Source organism: Paramisgurnus dabryanus, chromosome 1 (assembly GCF_030506205.2).
Source record: "Paramisgurnus dabryanus chromosome 1, PD_genome_1.1, whole genome shotgun sequence".
Lineage (NCBI taxonomy): Eukaryota > Metazoa > Chordata > Actinopteri > Cypriniformes > Cobitidae > Paramisgurnus > Paramisgurnus dabryanus.
Window position 1 is genome coordinate 4,348,398 of NC_133337.1, and position 15,615 is coordinate 4,364,012.

Sequence of the window (15,615 nt, forward strand, 5' to 3'; positions counted from 1 at the left end):
ATTGCAATTCATGTCATAGTAATCTTCAGTTTAAATTTAGCTTTTAAAATGTTACATTTTCATATTTTTATCTATTTACTTATTTATTTTATATTCACCTAGATTGACAACAAAGCTTGCTTCAACTTAAAGTAATTAAAAGATCATCTGTGACCGAAGTCACATTGAGACATGGATCGAGTTATTAACGAATATTTTATTATCAGAGTGCAGCATTTTATCAAGGTTTTCTGGTCTTGTGTAATAAAAAAAAAAAAAAAAAAAAAAAAAAACGAAAAGGGGCGTTTTTTTACAGTTGGGTTAAAAGAAGTTTGATATTAGCAGCATTTGTAAGATTTTAAACGAATACCAAAACAGCTCGTGTTTCTAAATAAGGGAAGTCATTCATGTCATTTTTATGGATTACACTCATTAAGGGTTTTATAATTAAGCGCTGTTCCAGTAAACATGTGATTATGTCTGGCCGAATATTTTTTCTGTTCGGATTAATTCGTTATTCGTTTTGAAGCTACTATCCGTGCCCTTCTGAAAAACATATTCAGCTTCAAGCACATCCCTATTATCCATAGTGACTTACAGTGCATTTTACCAGTACATGTGCTTCCTAGGAATCAATCTTATGAGCTAGATGTGCTAGCCAGCACTGTGCTCTACCAGCTGAACTCCAAGCTTAAGTAATTTAACATAACTGTCTGTTTTACCATTCTCTGATGTTCATCAGGGCGCTCCATTTGGCCTCGATTGTTCTTGTACTCCCCTGGAACGTGCTGGAGTCCAACACGCTGGTCTATGGATGCCCAGAAACTGTTTATGGTTTGCGTCACCACTTTAGCATTGACAAATCCACCATGTTTCTCAGGTAAGACCCATGCCACCTCAAACGGTTGCAAATTACTGGAAAGTTTCCTCCTATACCTGTGTTTAGAAGAATTAAAAAGCCACACAGATCCAAAATCTAAAATTACCTGTATTGCAGTGTGTCATGTAGCTGTCCATCAATGTAAACAATGTGCAAAGTAGTTGAACCAAAAAGTGCATGATTAATAGTTATTGGCTTCTAAAGTAGGGAGTCGACTCTGAATCGCTGAAACGAGTCGTCATATGGAATGACTCTCCTGCCTGTTTTTATCCATTTAATACGAACACTTTGCATAATAATCTCTGCCTATAGCCTTGCCCGGGAGAAACGAAAACTCTGACCGGCAGGCTCACAGACACTTCTGCTAATTAGTGTGTAAACATTTGTGTTGTTTTCAATACCAAAGAATGAAGATATAAAGAATCAGTGGTTAAAATTACTTTTTATAGGAGGGATAAACTTTGGGCAATGAAAGATGGTTCGGTACCCGCTTTATTTGGAACAACATGCATCTCCTAACCACAACCTGTAAGTGTAATTATTAGATTATGTTTATTTCCCCAGAGTGTTCTATAATGTCTTGTTTACTGTAATGTTTTATCAGTAAGCTGCGCTAGCAACACGTTGCAGTTAAACTGTGGCCCAGTCAGCTTAAGTTACCCTTGCTTAAATGAGTGTAAAAATGTTAATGTTTGTAGTCGTTTTTATAACTTGGACTGATGATGAATTATGTGTATAGATGTTGGTGTTTAAACTTTTAATATACTGTCAGAGAGTCACGTTAGCAAACGGCTAATGCATGTGCACTTGTGTTTACACATTTCGGCTGTTAGCTACATACTTGCTTAAATGAGTGTAAAATGTTAGTGTCTGTCGTTATTTTTATTGCTCGGATAAATGATGTGTATTGATGTCGATAATGTCTTCTCAGTAAATCATGTTAGCACTAGGTCAATACATTTTGCACTACTGTTGGTCTGTGCCACTGATCTGTGGTCCGTGCGGTGCGGAGACTGTGTCATTTGCAGAGCATGTGAGCGGAGCGTAGCAGGGAGCGAGCGAGGAGCGGAGTGTGCTAAATATAGGGTCCGGGTATCATTTGTTCATTTGTTTTTCTTTTCACATATGAAAACGAAAAAACAAGAAAACGACTCCTTATAAAGTCAAGACAAAAACTATATACATTTTTAATTGTCATAGCTATCTGTCCTCTTATTTCAGATTCTTAAATTTAGTCAACAAATTCAATCAGAATGCAAAGACATGGTGTATGGCTATTATGACCAAATAAAAGGAAGTCAGTATCAATAAAATAAATTTTTGGATTGACACAGGCTGTTTAGATATGGCATGCACAACATATACACAGCAAATTATAATTGCATAAATTATGTTAAGAGATTAATGTTTTTAATGTAAAAATTTAAATGTAGAAATATAAAATGATTGGGAAAAAAGTATACTTTTTTAACTATGAAACAAACACCGCCAGTAGGTGGCGAAAAATGCCGGCTCTGGGCATAGGCGGAATAAGCAAATGCTAATGGCGCCGCCCACCCCTTGGGGCATCCGGGCGCGCAAATTATTATTAGGGCTCGAGCACCGAGGAGCAGGCCAGAATGGCCTGCACCGTAGGTGCGAAGCCCTATTGTTTTTGCTCGGATTTACTATTTTTTAGGGCCCGAGCACCGAGGAGCAGGCCAGAATGGCCTGCACCGAAAGGTGCGAAGCCCTATTGTTTTTGCTCGAATTTATTAGGGCCCGAGCACCGAGGAGCAGGCCAGAATGGCCTGCACCGAAAGGTGCGAAGCCCTATTGTTTTTGCTTGAATTTATTATTATTATGGCTCGAGCACCGAGGAGCAGGCCAGAATGGCCTGCACCGAAAGGTGCGAAGCCCTATTGTTTTTGCTCGGGTTTATTTTTTAGTGCCCGAGCACCGAGGAGCAGGCCAGAATGGCCTGCACCGAATGGTGCGAAGCCCTATTGTTTATGCTCGGATTATTATTAGGGCCCGAGCACCGAGGAGCAGGCCAGAATGGCCTGCACCGAATGGTGCGAAGCCCTATTGTTTTTGCTCGGATTTATTATTAGGGCCCGAGCACCGAGGAGCAGGCCAGAATGGCCTGCACCGTAGGTGCGAAGCCCTATTGTTTTTGCTCGGATTATTAGGGCTCGAGCACCGAGGAGCAGGCCAGAATGGCCTGCACCGTAGGTGCGAAGCCCTATTGTTTTTGCTCGGATTATTAGGGCTCGAGCACCGAGGAGCAGGCCAGAATGGCCTGCACCGAAAGGTGCGAAGCCCTATTGTTTTTGCTCGGATTATTATTTTTATTATTATTTTTTTTTTTTTTTTTTTTTTTTTAACACTTTTGGACTTTTTGGGTGCCTTAACATACTCGAAAACTCTTGTAATTTGGCACAGACGTCAGAGTCGTCCGTCATCGCAGAAATCCAAAGGCTGGAACACGGGCGTGGCACGGGGGCTCTATAGCGCCCCCTGTAATGCAAAAAAAAACATTGATGCACAGATCGGGCAAAAATATGCGCACATGTACGAGAGTTGGTACGCTTATAGATCTCATCGACCCGAACAACTTTCGCCCTCTAACATTTAAGCTCCGCCCAACAGGAAGTCGGCTATTTTGGATTGTTTAAAAAATGCATGTGTTGAACTTTTATATACTCCTCCCAGGGGATTCATGCGATTGACACCAAACGTGGTGAACATGATGTCGAGACATTGGACTTGCTAAATTGCGAAGGGATTTTTGATATCTCGAACGGTTCTGCCATGGCGAGGCGACAAAGTTGTGGCGAAATCAGAGAAACAGGAAGTGTCTAATATCTAGGGCAAAAAATGTCTTATTGTGATGACACGCGGGGTGTTTGTTCGTCTGAAGATTCTGATCGCATCGATGTGCCTATTGTGACTCCCGGGTATAGCGCCACCACCAGGCGCCAGGAAGTGTGTCAGTCACAAAGCTGGATTTTTTTGACAGTTCCATGCGATGTTCTTTTAAATACTCCTCCTAGGATTTTCATGAGATTGACACCAGAAGTGGTCAACATGATGCTGAGGCATTGTAGATGATAAATTGCGAAGGGATTTTTGATATCTCAAACGCTGTTCCCATGGCAACGCGTCAAACTTTACTTTCATTTTAAAGGCATATTTAAGCCTTTCTGTTGCATGCAGGAAACTTTTAAATACTCCTTCTAGGATTTTCATGAGATTGACACCAGAAGTGGTCAACATGATGCCAAGACATTGTAGATGATAAATTGCGAAGGGATTTTTGATATCTCGAACGCTGTTCCCATGGCAACGCGTCAAACTTTACTTTCATTTTAAAGGCATATTTAAGCCTTTCAGTTGACGCCAATGTTCTTTTAAATACTCCTTCTAGAATATTCATGAGATTGACACCAGAAGTGGTCAACATGTTGCGGAGACATTGTAGATGATAAATTGCGAAGGGATTTTTGATATCTCAAACGCTGTTCCCATGGCAACGCGTCAGACTTTACTGTCATTTTAAAGGCATATTTAAGCCTTTCAGTTGACGCCGATGTTCTTTTAAATACTCCTTCTAGAATATTCATGCGATTGACTCCAGAAGGGGTGTACATGATGCTGAGACATTGTAGATGCTAAATTGCGAAGGGATTTTTGATATCTTAAATTCTGTTCCCATGGCAACGTGTCAAACTTTACTTTCATTTTTACACATATTTAAGGCTGACAGTTACATGCTGTGAACCTTTAAATACTCCTCGTATGGGATTCATGCGATTGACACCAGAAGTGGTCAACATGATGCTGAGACATTGTAGATGATAAATTGTGAAGGAATTTTTGACATCTCGAACGCTGTTCCCATGGCAACGCGTCAAATGTTACTTTAATTTCAGGCATGTTTAAGGCTCTTGGTGTGCTTAGTTGAACTTTAAATTTGGCACACACATCAGAGTTTTCGGCTGTTAAGTGTTGACAAAAACGTCAGATAAAGGCGTGTCTATTTAGTGGCTGACTAGCGCCCCCGTTTGTCTAAAATATGGTGTTTCTTTTACCTACTGTACCTAAATGGGTCAGTAGCAACATGAAATAGTCCACTCATATTTACCCACTTGATGCCCTTGCCCACCGTGCATCGTTTTCTCGGAGGCACCGTGTAGCGGTAAAAAAAACGTGCGAGGGCCCGCCATTGCTGCTTGCAGCTATATTTATTTTTATTATTATTATTTTTTTTTTTTATTTATTTTTTTTTTTTTAACACTTTTGGACTTTTTGGGTGCCTTAACATACTCGAAAACTCTTGTAATTTGGCACAGACGTCAGAGTCGTCCGTCATCGCAGAAATCCAAAGGCTGGAACACGGGCGTGGCACGGGGGCTCTATAGCGCCCCCTGTAATGCAAAAAAAAACATTGATGCACAGATCGGGCAAAAATGTGCGCACATGTACGAGAGTTGGTACGCATATAGATCTCATCGACCCGAACAACTTTCGCCCTCTAACATTTAAGCTCCGCCCAACAGGAAGTCGGCTATTTTGGTTTGTTTAAAAAATGCATGCATTGAACTTTTAAATACTCCTCCTAGTGGATTCATGGGATTGACACCAAACGTGGTGAACATGATGTCGAGACATTGGACTTGCTAAATTGCGAAGGGATTTTTGATATCTCGAACGGTTCTGCCATGGCGAGGCGACAAATTTATGGCGAATTCAGAGAAACAGGAAGTGTCTAATATCTAAGGCAAAAAATGTCTTATTGTGATGACACGCGGGGTGTTTGTTCGTCTGAAGATTCCGATCGCATCGATGTGCCTATTGTGAGTCTCGTGTATAGCGCCACCACCAGGCGCCAGGAAGTGTGTCAGTCATAAAGGTGGATTTTTTTGACAGTATCATGCGATGCTCTTTTAAATACTCCTCCTAGGATTTTCATGCGATTGACACGAGAAGTGGTCAACATGATGCCAAGACATTGTAGATGATAAATTGCAAAGGGATTTTTGATATCTCAAACGCTGTTCCCATGGCATCGCTGAAACGAGTCGTCATATGGAATGACTCTCCTGCCTGTTTTTATCCATTTAATACGAACACTTTGCATAATAATCTCTGCCTATAGCCTTGCCCGGGAGAAACGAAAACTCTGACCGGCAGGCTCACAGACACTTCTGCTAATTAGTGTGTAAACATTTGTGTTGTTTTCAATACCAAAGAATGAAGATATAAAGAATCAGTGGTTAAAATTACTTTTTATAGGAGGGATAAACTTTGGGCAATGAAAGATGGTTCGGTACCCGCTTTATTTGGAACAACATGCATCTCCTAACCACAACCTGTAAGTGTAATTATTAGATTATGTTTATTTCCCCAGAGTGTTCTATAATGTCTTGTTTACTGTAATGTTTTATCAGTAAGCTGCGCTAGCAACACGTTGCAGTTAAACTGTGGCCCAGTCAGCTTAAGTTACCCTTGCTTAAATGAGTGTAAAAATGTTAATGTTTGTAGTCGTTTTTATAACTTGGACTGATGATGAATTATGTGTATAGATGTTGGTGTTTAAACTCTTAATATACTGTCAGAGAGTCACGTTAGCAAACGGCTAATGCATGTGCACTTGTGTTTACACATTTCGGCTGTTAGCTACATACTTGCTTAAATGAGTGTAAAATGTTAGTGTCTGTCGTTATTTTTATTGCTCGGATAAATGATGTGTATTGATGTCGATAATGTCTTCTCAGTAAATCATGTTAGCACTAGGTCAATACATTTTGCACTACTGTTGGTCTGTGCCACTGATCTGTGGTCCGTGCGGTGCGGAGACTGTGTCAGTTGCAGAGCATGTGAGCGGAGCGTAGCAGGGAGCGAGCGAGGAGCGGAGTGTGCTAAATATAGGGTCCGGGTATCATTTGTTCATTTGTTTTTCTTTTCACATATGAAAACGAAAAAACAAGAAAACGACTCCTTATAAAGTCAAGACAAAAACTATATACATTTTTAATTGTCATAGCTATCTGTCCTCTTATTTCAGATTCTTAAATTTAGTCAACAAATTCAATCAGAATGCAAAGACATGGTGTATGGCTATTATGACCAAATAAAAGGAAGTCAGTATCAATAAAATAAATTTTTGGATTGACACAGGCTGTTTAGATATGGCATGCACAACATATACACAGCAAATTATAATTGCATAAATTATGTTAAGAGATTAATGTTTTTAATGTAAAAATTTAAATGTAGAAATATAAAATGATTGGGAAAAAAGTATACTTTTTTAACTATGAAACAAACACCGCCAGTAGGTGGCGAAAAATGCCGGCTCTGGGCATAGGCGGAATAAGCAAATGCTAATGGCGCCGCCCACCCCTTGGGGCATCCGGGCGCGCAAATTATTATTAGGGCTCGAGCACCGAGGAGCAGGCCAGAATGGCCTGCACCGTAGGTGCGAAGCCCTATTGTTTTTGCTCGGATTTACTATTTTTTAGGGCCCGAGCACCGAGGAGCAGGCCAGAATGGCCTGCACCGAAAGGTGCGAAGCCCTATTGTTTTTGCTCGAATTTATTAGGGCCCGAGCACCGAGGAGCAGGCCAGAATGGCCTGCACCGAAAGGTGCGAAGCCCTATTGTTTTTGCTTGAATTTATTATTATTATGGCTCGAGCACCGAGGAGCAGGCCAGAATGGCCTGCACCGAAAGGTGCGAAGCCCTATTGTTTTTGCTCGGGTTTATTTTTTAGTGCCCGAGCACCGAGGAGCAGGCCAGAATGGCCTGCACCGAATGGTGCGAAGCCCTATTGTTTATGCTCGGATTATTATTAGGGCCCGAGCACCGAGGAGCAGGCCAGAATGGCCTGCACCGAATGGTGCGAAGCCCTATTGTTTTTGCTCGGATTTATTATTAGGGCCCGAGCACCGAGGAGCAGGCCAGAATGGCCTGCACCGTAGGTGCGAAGCCCTATTGTTTTTGCTCGGATTATTAGGGCTCGAGCACCGAGGAGCAGGCCAGAATGGCCTGCACCGTAGGTGCGAAGCCCTATTGTTTTTGCTCGGATTATTAGGGCTCGAGCACCGAGGAGCAGGCCAGAATGGCCTGCACCGAAAGGTGCGAAGCCCTATTGTTTTTGCTCGGATTATTATTTTTATTATTATTTTTTTTTTTTTTTTTTTTTTTTTTAACACTTTTGGACTTTTTGGGTGCCTTAACATACTCGAAAACTCTTGTAATTTGGCACAGACGTCAGAGTCGTCCGTCATCGCAGAAATCCAAAGGCTGGAACACGGGCGTGGCACGGGGGCTCTATAGCGCCCCCTGTAATGCAAAAAAAAACATTGATGCACAGATCGGGCAAAAATATGCGCACATGTACGAGAGTTGGTACGCTTATAGATCTCATCGACCCGAACAACTTTCGCCCTCTAACATTTAAGCTCCGCCCAACAGGAAGTCGGCTATTTTGGATTGTTTAAAAAATGCATGTGTTGAACTTTTATATACTCCTCCCAGGGGATTCATGCGATTGACACCAAACGTGGTGAACATGATGTCGAGACATTGGACTTGCTAAATTGCGAAGGGATTTTTGATATCTCGAACGGTTCTGCCATGGCGAGGCGACAAAGTTGTGGCGAAATCAGAGAAACAGGAAGTGTCTAATATCTAGGGCAAAAAATGTCTTATTGTGATGACACGCGGGGTGTTTGTTCGTCTGAAGATTCTGATCGCATCGATGTGCCTATTGTGACTCCCGGGTATAGCGCCACCACCAGGCGCCAGGAAGTGTGTCAGTCACAAAGCTGGATTTTTTTGACAGTTCCATGCGATGTTCTTTTAAATACTCCTCCTAGGATTTTCATGAGATTGACACCAGAAGTGGTCAACATGATGCTGAGGCATTGTAGATGATAAATTGCGAAGGGATTTTTGATATCTCAAACGCTGTTCCCATGGCAACGCGTCAAACTTTACTTTCATTTTAAAGGCATATTTAAGCCTTTCTGTTGCATGCAGGAAACTTTTAAATACTCCTTCTAGGATTTTCATGAGATTGACACCAGAAGTGGTCAACATGATGCCAAGACATTGTAGATGATAAATTGCGAAGGGATTTTTGATATCTCGAACGCTGTTCCCATGGCAACGCGTCAAACTTTACTTTCATTTTAAAGGCATATTTAAGCCTTTCAGTTGACGCCAATGTTCTTTTAAATACTCCTTCTAGAATATTCATGAGATTGACACCAGAAGTGGTCAACATGTTGCGGAGACATTGTAGATGATAAATTGCGAAGGGATTTTTGATATCTCAAACGCTGTTCCCATGGCAACGCGTCAGACTTTACTGTCATTTTAAAGGCATATTTAAGCCTTTCAGTTGACGCCGATGTTCTTTTAAATACTCCTTCTAGAATATTCATGCGATTGACTCCAGAAGGGGTGTACATGATGCTGAGACATTGTAGATGCTAAATTGCGAAGGGATTTTTGATATCTTAAATTCTGTTCCCATGGCAACGTGTCAAACTTTACTTTCATTTTTACACATATTTAAGGCTGACAGTTACATGCTGTGAACCTTTAAATACTCCTCGTATGGGATTCATGCGATTGACACCAGAAGTGGTCAACATGATGCTGAGACATTGTAGATGATAAATTGTGAAGGAATTTTTGACATCTCGAACGCTGTTCCCATGGCAACGCGTCAAATGTTACTTTAATTTCAGGCATGTTTAAGGCTCTTGGTGTGCTTAGTTGAACTTTAAATTTGGCACACACATCAGAGTTTTCGGCTGTTAAGTGTTGACAAAAACGTCAGATAAAGGCGTGTCTATTTAGTGGCTGACTAGCGCCCCCGTTTGTCTAAAATATGGTGTTTCTTTTACCTACTGTACCTAAATGGGTCAGTAGCAACATGAAATAGTCCACTCATATTTACCCACTTGATGCCCTTGCCCACCGTGCATCGTTTTCTCGGAGGCACCGTGTAGCGGTAAAAAAAACGTGCGAGGGCCCGCCATTGCTGCTTGCAGCTATATTTATTTTTATTATTATTATTTTTTTTTTTTATTTATTTTTTTTTTTTTAACACTTTTGGACTTTTTGGGTGCCTTAACATACTCGAAAACTCTTGTAATTTGGCACAGACGTCAGAGTCGTCCGTCATCGCAGAAATCCAAAGGCTGGAACACGGGCGTGGCACGGGGGCTCTATAGCGCCCCCTGTAATGCAAAAAAAAACATTGATGCACAGATCGGGCAAAAATGTGCGCACATGTACGAGAGTTGGTACGCATATAGATCTCATCGACCCGAACAACTTTCGCCCTCTAACATTTAAGCTCCGCCCAACAGGAAGTCGGCTATTTTGGTTTGTTTAAAAAATGCATGCATTGAACTTTTAAATACTCCTCCTAGTGGATTCATGGGATTGACACCAAACGTGGTGAACATGATGTCGAGACATTGGACTTGCTAAATTGCGAAGGGATTTTTGATATCTCGAACGGTTCTGCCATGGCGAGGCGACAAATTTATGGCGAATTCAGAGAAACAGGAAGTGTCTAATATCTAAGGCAAAAAATGTCTTATTGTGATGACACGCGGGGTGTTTGTTCGTCTGAAGATTCCGATCGCATCGATGTGCCTATTGTGAGTCTCGTGTATAGCGCCACCACCAGGCGCCAGGAAGTGTGTCAGTCATAAAGGTGGATTTTTTTGACAGTATCATGCGATGCTCTTTTAAATACTCCTCCTAGGATTTTCATGCGATTGACACGAGAAGTGGTCAACATGATGCCAAGACATTGTAGATGATAAATTGCAAAGGGATTTTTGATATCTCAAACGCTGTTCCCATGGCATCGCTGAAACGAGTCGTCATATGGAATGACTCTCCTGCCTGTTTTTATCCATTTAATACGAACACTTTGCATAATAATCTCTGCCTATAGCCTTGCCCGGGAGAAACGAAAACTCTGACCGGCAGGCTCACAGACACTTCTGCTAATTAGTGTGTAAACATTTGTGTTGTTTTCAATACCAAAGAATGAAGATATAAAGAATCAGTGGTTAAAATTACTTTTTATAGGAGGGATAAACTTTGGGCAATGAAAGATGGTTCGGTACCCGCTTTATTTGGAACAACATGCATCTCCTAACCACAACCTGTAAGTGTAATTATTAGATTATGTTTATTTCCCCAGAGTGTTCTATAATGTCTTGTTTACTGTAATGTTTTATCAGTAAGCTGCGCTAGCAACACGTTGCAGTTAAACTGTGGCCCAGTCAGCTTAAGTTACCCTTGCTTAAATGAGTGTAAAAATGTTAATGTTTGTAGTCGTTTTTATAACTTGGACTGATGATGAATTATGTGTATAGATGTTGGTGTTTAAACTCTTAATATACTGTCAGAGAGTCACGTTAGCAAACGGCTAATGCATGTGCACTTGTGTTTACACATTTCGGCTGTTAGCTACATACTTGCTTAAATGAGTGTAAAATGTTAGTGTCTGTCGTTATTTTTATTGCTCGGATAAATGATGTGTATTGATGTCGATAATGTCTTCTCAGTAAATCATGTTAGCACTAGGTCAATACATTTTGCACTACTGTTGGTCTGTGCCACTGATCTGTGGTCCGTGCGGTGCGGAGACTGTGTCAGTTGCAGAGCATGTGAGCGGAGCGTAGCAGGGAGCGAGCGAGGAGCGGAGTGTGCTAAATATAGGGTCCGGGTATCATTTGTTCATTTGTTTTTCTTTTCACATATGAAAACGAAAAAACAAGAAAACGACTCCTTATAAAGTCAAGACAAAAACTATATACATTTTTAATTGTCATAGCTATCTGTCCTCTTATTTCAGATTCTTAAATTTAGTCAACAAATTCAATCAGAATGCAAAGACATGGTGTATGGCTATTATGACCAAATAAAAGGAAGTCAGTATCAATAAAATAAATTTTTGGATTGACACAGGCTGTTTAGATATGGCATGCACAACATATACACAGCAAATTATAATTGCATAAATTATGTTAAGAGATTAATGTTTTTAATGTAAAAATTTAAATGTAGAAATATAAAATGATTGGGAAAAAAGTATACTTTTTTAACTATGAAACAAACACCGCCAGTAGGTGGCGAAAAATGCCGGCTCTGGGCATAGGCGGAATAAGCAAATGCTAATGGCGCCGCCCACCCCTTGGGGCATCCGGGCGCGCAAATTATTATTAGGGCTCGAGCACCGAGGAGCAGGCCAGAATGGCCTGCACCGTAGGTGCGAAGCCCTATTGTTTTTGCTCGGATTTACTATTTTTTAGGGCCCGAGCACCGAGGAGCAGGCCAGAATGGCCTGCACCGAAAGGTGCGAAGCCCTATTGTTTTTGCTCGAATTTATTAGGGCCCGAGCACCGAGGAGCAGGCCAGAATGGCCTGCACCGAAAGGTGCGAAGCCCTATTGTTTTTGCTTGAATTTATTATTATTATGGCTCGAGCACCGAGGAGCAGGCCAGAATGGCCTGCACCGAAAGGTGCGAAGCCCTATTGTTTTTGCTCGGGTTTATTTTTTAGTGCCCGAGCACCGAGGAGCAGGCCAGAATGGCCTGCACCGAATGGTGCGAAGCCCTATTGTTTATGCTCGGATTATTATTAGGGCCCGAGCACCGAGGAGCAGGCCAGAATGGCCTGCACCGAATGGTGCGAAGCCCTATTGTTTTTGCTCGGATTTATTATTAGGGCCCGAGCACCGAGGAGCAGGCCAGAATGGCCTGCACCGTAGGTGCGAAGCCCTATTGTTTTTGCTCGGATTATTAGGGCTCGAGCACCGAGGAGCAGGCCAGAATGGCCTGCACCGTAGGTGCGAAGCCCTATTGTTTTTGCTCGGATTATTATTTATTAGGGCCCGAGCACCGAGGAGCAGGCCAGAATGGCCTGCACCGAATGGTGCGAAGCCCTATTGTTTTTGCTCGGATTATTATTAGGGCTCGAGCACCGAGGAGCAGGCCAGAATGGCCTGCACCGAAAGGTGCGAAGCCCTATTGGTTTTGTTAGAATTTATTATTTTTTTTTTTTTTTTTATTTTTTTTATTTTTATTTTTTTTAACACTTTTGGACTTTTTGGGGGCCTTAACATACTCGAAAACTCTTGAAAATTGGCACAGACGTCAGAGTCGTCCGTCATCGCAGAAATCCAAAGGCTGGAACACGGGCGTGGCACGGGGGCTCTGTAGCGCCCCCTGTAATGCAAAAAAAAACATTGATGCACAGATCGGGCAAAAATTCACGCACATGTACGAGAATTGGTACGCTTATAGATCTCATCGACCCGAACAACTTTCGCCCTCTAACATTTAAGCTCCGCCCAACAGGAAGTCGGCTATTTTGGATTGTTTAAAAAATGCATGCAGTGAACTTTTATATACTCCTCCCAGGGGATTCATGGGATTGACACCAAACGTGCTGAACATGATGTCGAGACATTAGACTTGCTAAATTGTGAAGGGATTTTTGATATCTCGAACGGTTCTGCCATGGCGAGGCGACAAATTTATGGCGACATCAGAGAAACAGGAAGTGTCTAATATCAAAGGCAAAAAATTTCTTATTGTGATGACACGCGGTGTGTTTGTTCGTCTGAAGATTCCGATCGCATCGATGTGCCTATTGTGACTCCCGGGTATAGCGCCACCACCAGGCGCCAGGAAGTCTGTCAGTCACAAAGGTGGATTTTTTTTGACAGTTCCATGCGATGTTCTTTTAAATACTCCTCCTACAATGTTTATGCGATTGACACCAAAAGTGGTCAACATGATGCCAAGACATTGTAGATGATAAATTGCGAAGGGATTTTTGATATCTCGAACGCTGTTCCCATGGCAACCTGTCAAACTTTACTTTCATTTTTAAGGCATATTTAAACCTTACAGCTGCATGCGGTAAACTTTTAAATACTCCTCCTGGGGAAATAATGTGATTGACTCCAGAAGTGGTCAACATAATGCTGAGACATTGTAGATGATAAATTGCGAAGGGATTTTTGATATCTCGAACGCTGTTCCCATGGTAACCTGTCAAACTTTACTTTCATTTTAAAGGCATATTTAAGCCTTACAGTTCCATGCGATGCTCTTTTAAATACTCCTTCTAGGATTTTCATGCGATTGACACAAGAAGTGGTCAACATGATGCAGAGACATTGTAGATGATAAATTGCGAAGGGATTTTTGATATCTCGAATGCTGTTCCCATGGCAACCTGTCAAACTTTACTTTCATTTTAAAGGCAAATTTAAGCCTTACAGTTCCATGCGATGCTCTTTTAAATACTCCTTCTAGGATTTTTATGCAATTGACTCCAGAAAATGTCAACATGATGCTGAGACATTGTAGATGATAAATTACGAAGGGATTTTTGATATCTCAAACGTTGTTCCCAGTGCAACGCGTCAAACTTTGCTTTCATTTTCCAGCATATTTAAGGCTGACAGTTACATGCTGTGAACTTTTGAATACTCCTCCTAGTGGATTCATGGGATTGACACCAAACGTGGTGATCATGATGCCGAGACATTGGACTTGCTAAATTGCGAAGGGATTTTTGATATCTCGAATGGTTCTGCCATGGCGAGGTGACGAATTTATGGCGAATTCAGAGAAACAGGAAGTGTCTAATATCTAAGGCAAAAAAATATCTTATTGTGATGCCATGCGGGTGTTTGTTCGTCTGAAGATTCCGATCGCATCGATGTGCCTATTGTGACTCCCGGGTATAGCGCCACCACCAGGCGCCAGGAAGTGCGTCAATCACAAAGCTGGATTTTTTTTGACAGTTCCATGCTATGTTCTTTTAAATACTCCTTCTAGAAAAATCATGCAATTGACACCAAAAGTGGTCAACATGAAGCCGAGAGATTGTAGATGATAAATTGCGAAGGGATTTTTGATATCTCAAACGCTGTTCCCATGGCAACGCGTCAAACTTTACTTTCATTTTAAAGGCATATTTAAGCCTTTTAGTTGACGCCGATGTTCTTTTAAATACTCCTTCTAGAATATTCATGCAGTTAACACCAGAAGTGGTCAACATGATGCCGAGACATTGTAGATGATAAATTGCGAAGGGATTTTTGATATCTCGAACGCTGTTCCCATGGCAACGCGTCAAACTTTACTTTCATTTTAAAGGCTTATTTAAGCCTTTAAGTTGACGCCGATGTTCTTTTAAATACTCCTTCTAGAATATTCATGCGATTGACACCAAAAGTGGTCAACCTGATGGCGAGACATTGTAGATGATAATTTGCGAAGGGATTTTTGATATCTCAAACGCTGTTCCCATGGCAACGCGTCAAACTTTACTTTCATTTTAAAGGCTTATTTAAGCCTTTAAGTTGACGCCGATGTTCTTTTAAATACTCCTTCTAGAATTTTCATGAGATTGACACCAGAAGTGGTCAACATGATGCCGAGACATTGTAGATGATAAATTGCGAAGGGATTTTTGATATCTCGAACGCTGTTCCCATGGCAACGCGTCAAACTTTACTTTCATTTTAAAGGCTTATTTAAGCCTTTAAGTTCATGCCGATGTTCTTTTAAATACTCCTTCTAGAATATTCATGAGATTGACACCAGAAGTGGTCAACATGATGCGGAGACATCGTAGATGATAAATTGCGAAGGGATTTTTGATATCTCGAACGCTGTTCCCATGGCAACGCCCCAAACTTTACATTTATTTCAG

General features: G+C 41.5%; 1 protein-coding gene across 3 annotated transcripts in view; it reads right to left on the reverse strand.

Annotated features, from left to right (window-relative positions):
- Positions 1–15,615, reverse strand: part of fbxo18 (F-box DNA helicase 1) — a 254,384-nt gene that overhangs the window by 41,017 nt on the left and 197,752 nt on the right. For all 3 annotated transcript variants that reach the window (XM_065247865.2, XM_065247858.2, XM_065247871.2), the window contains exon 10: positions 702–915. In XM_065247865.2, coding sequence (XP_065103937.1) covers positions 702–915 — 214 coding nt within the window. The remainder of the gene's footprint in view (positions 1–701; positions 916–15,615) is intronic.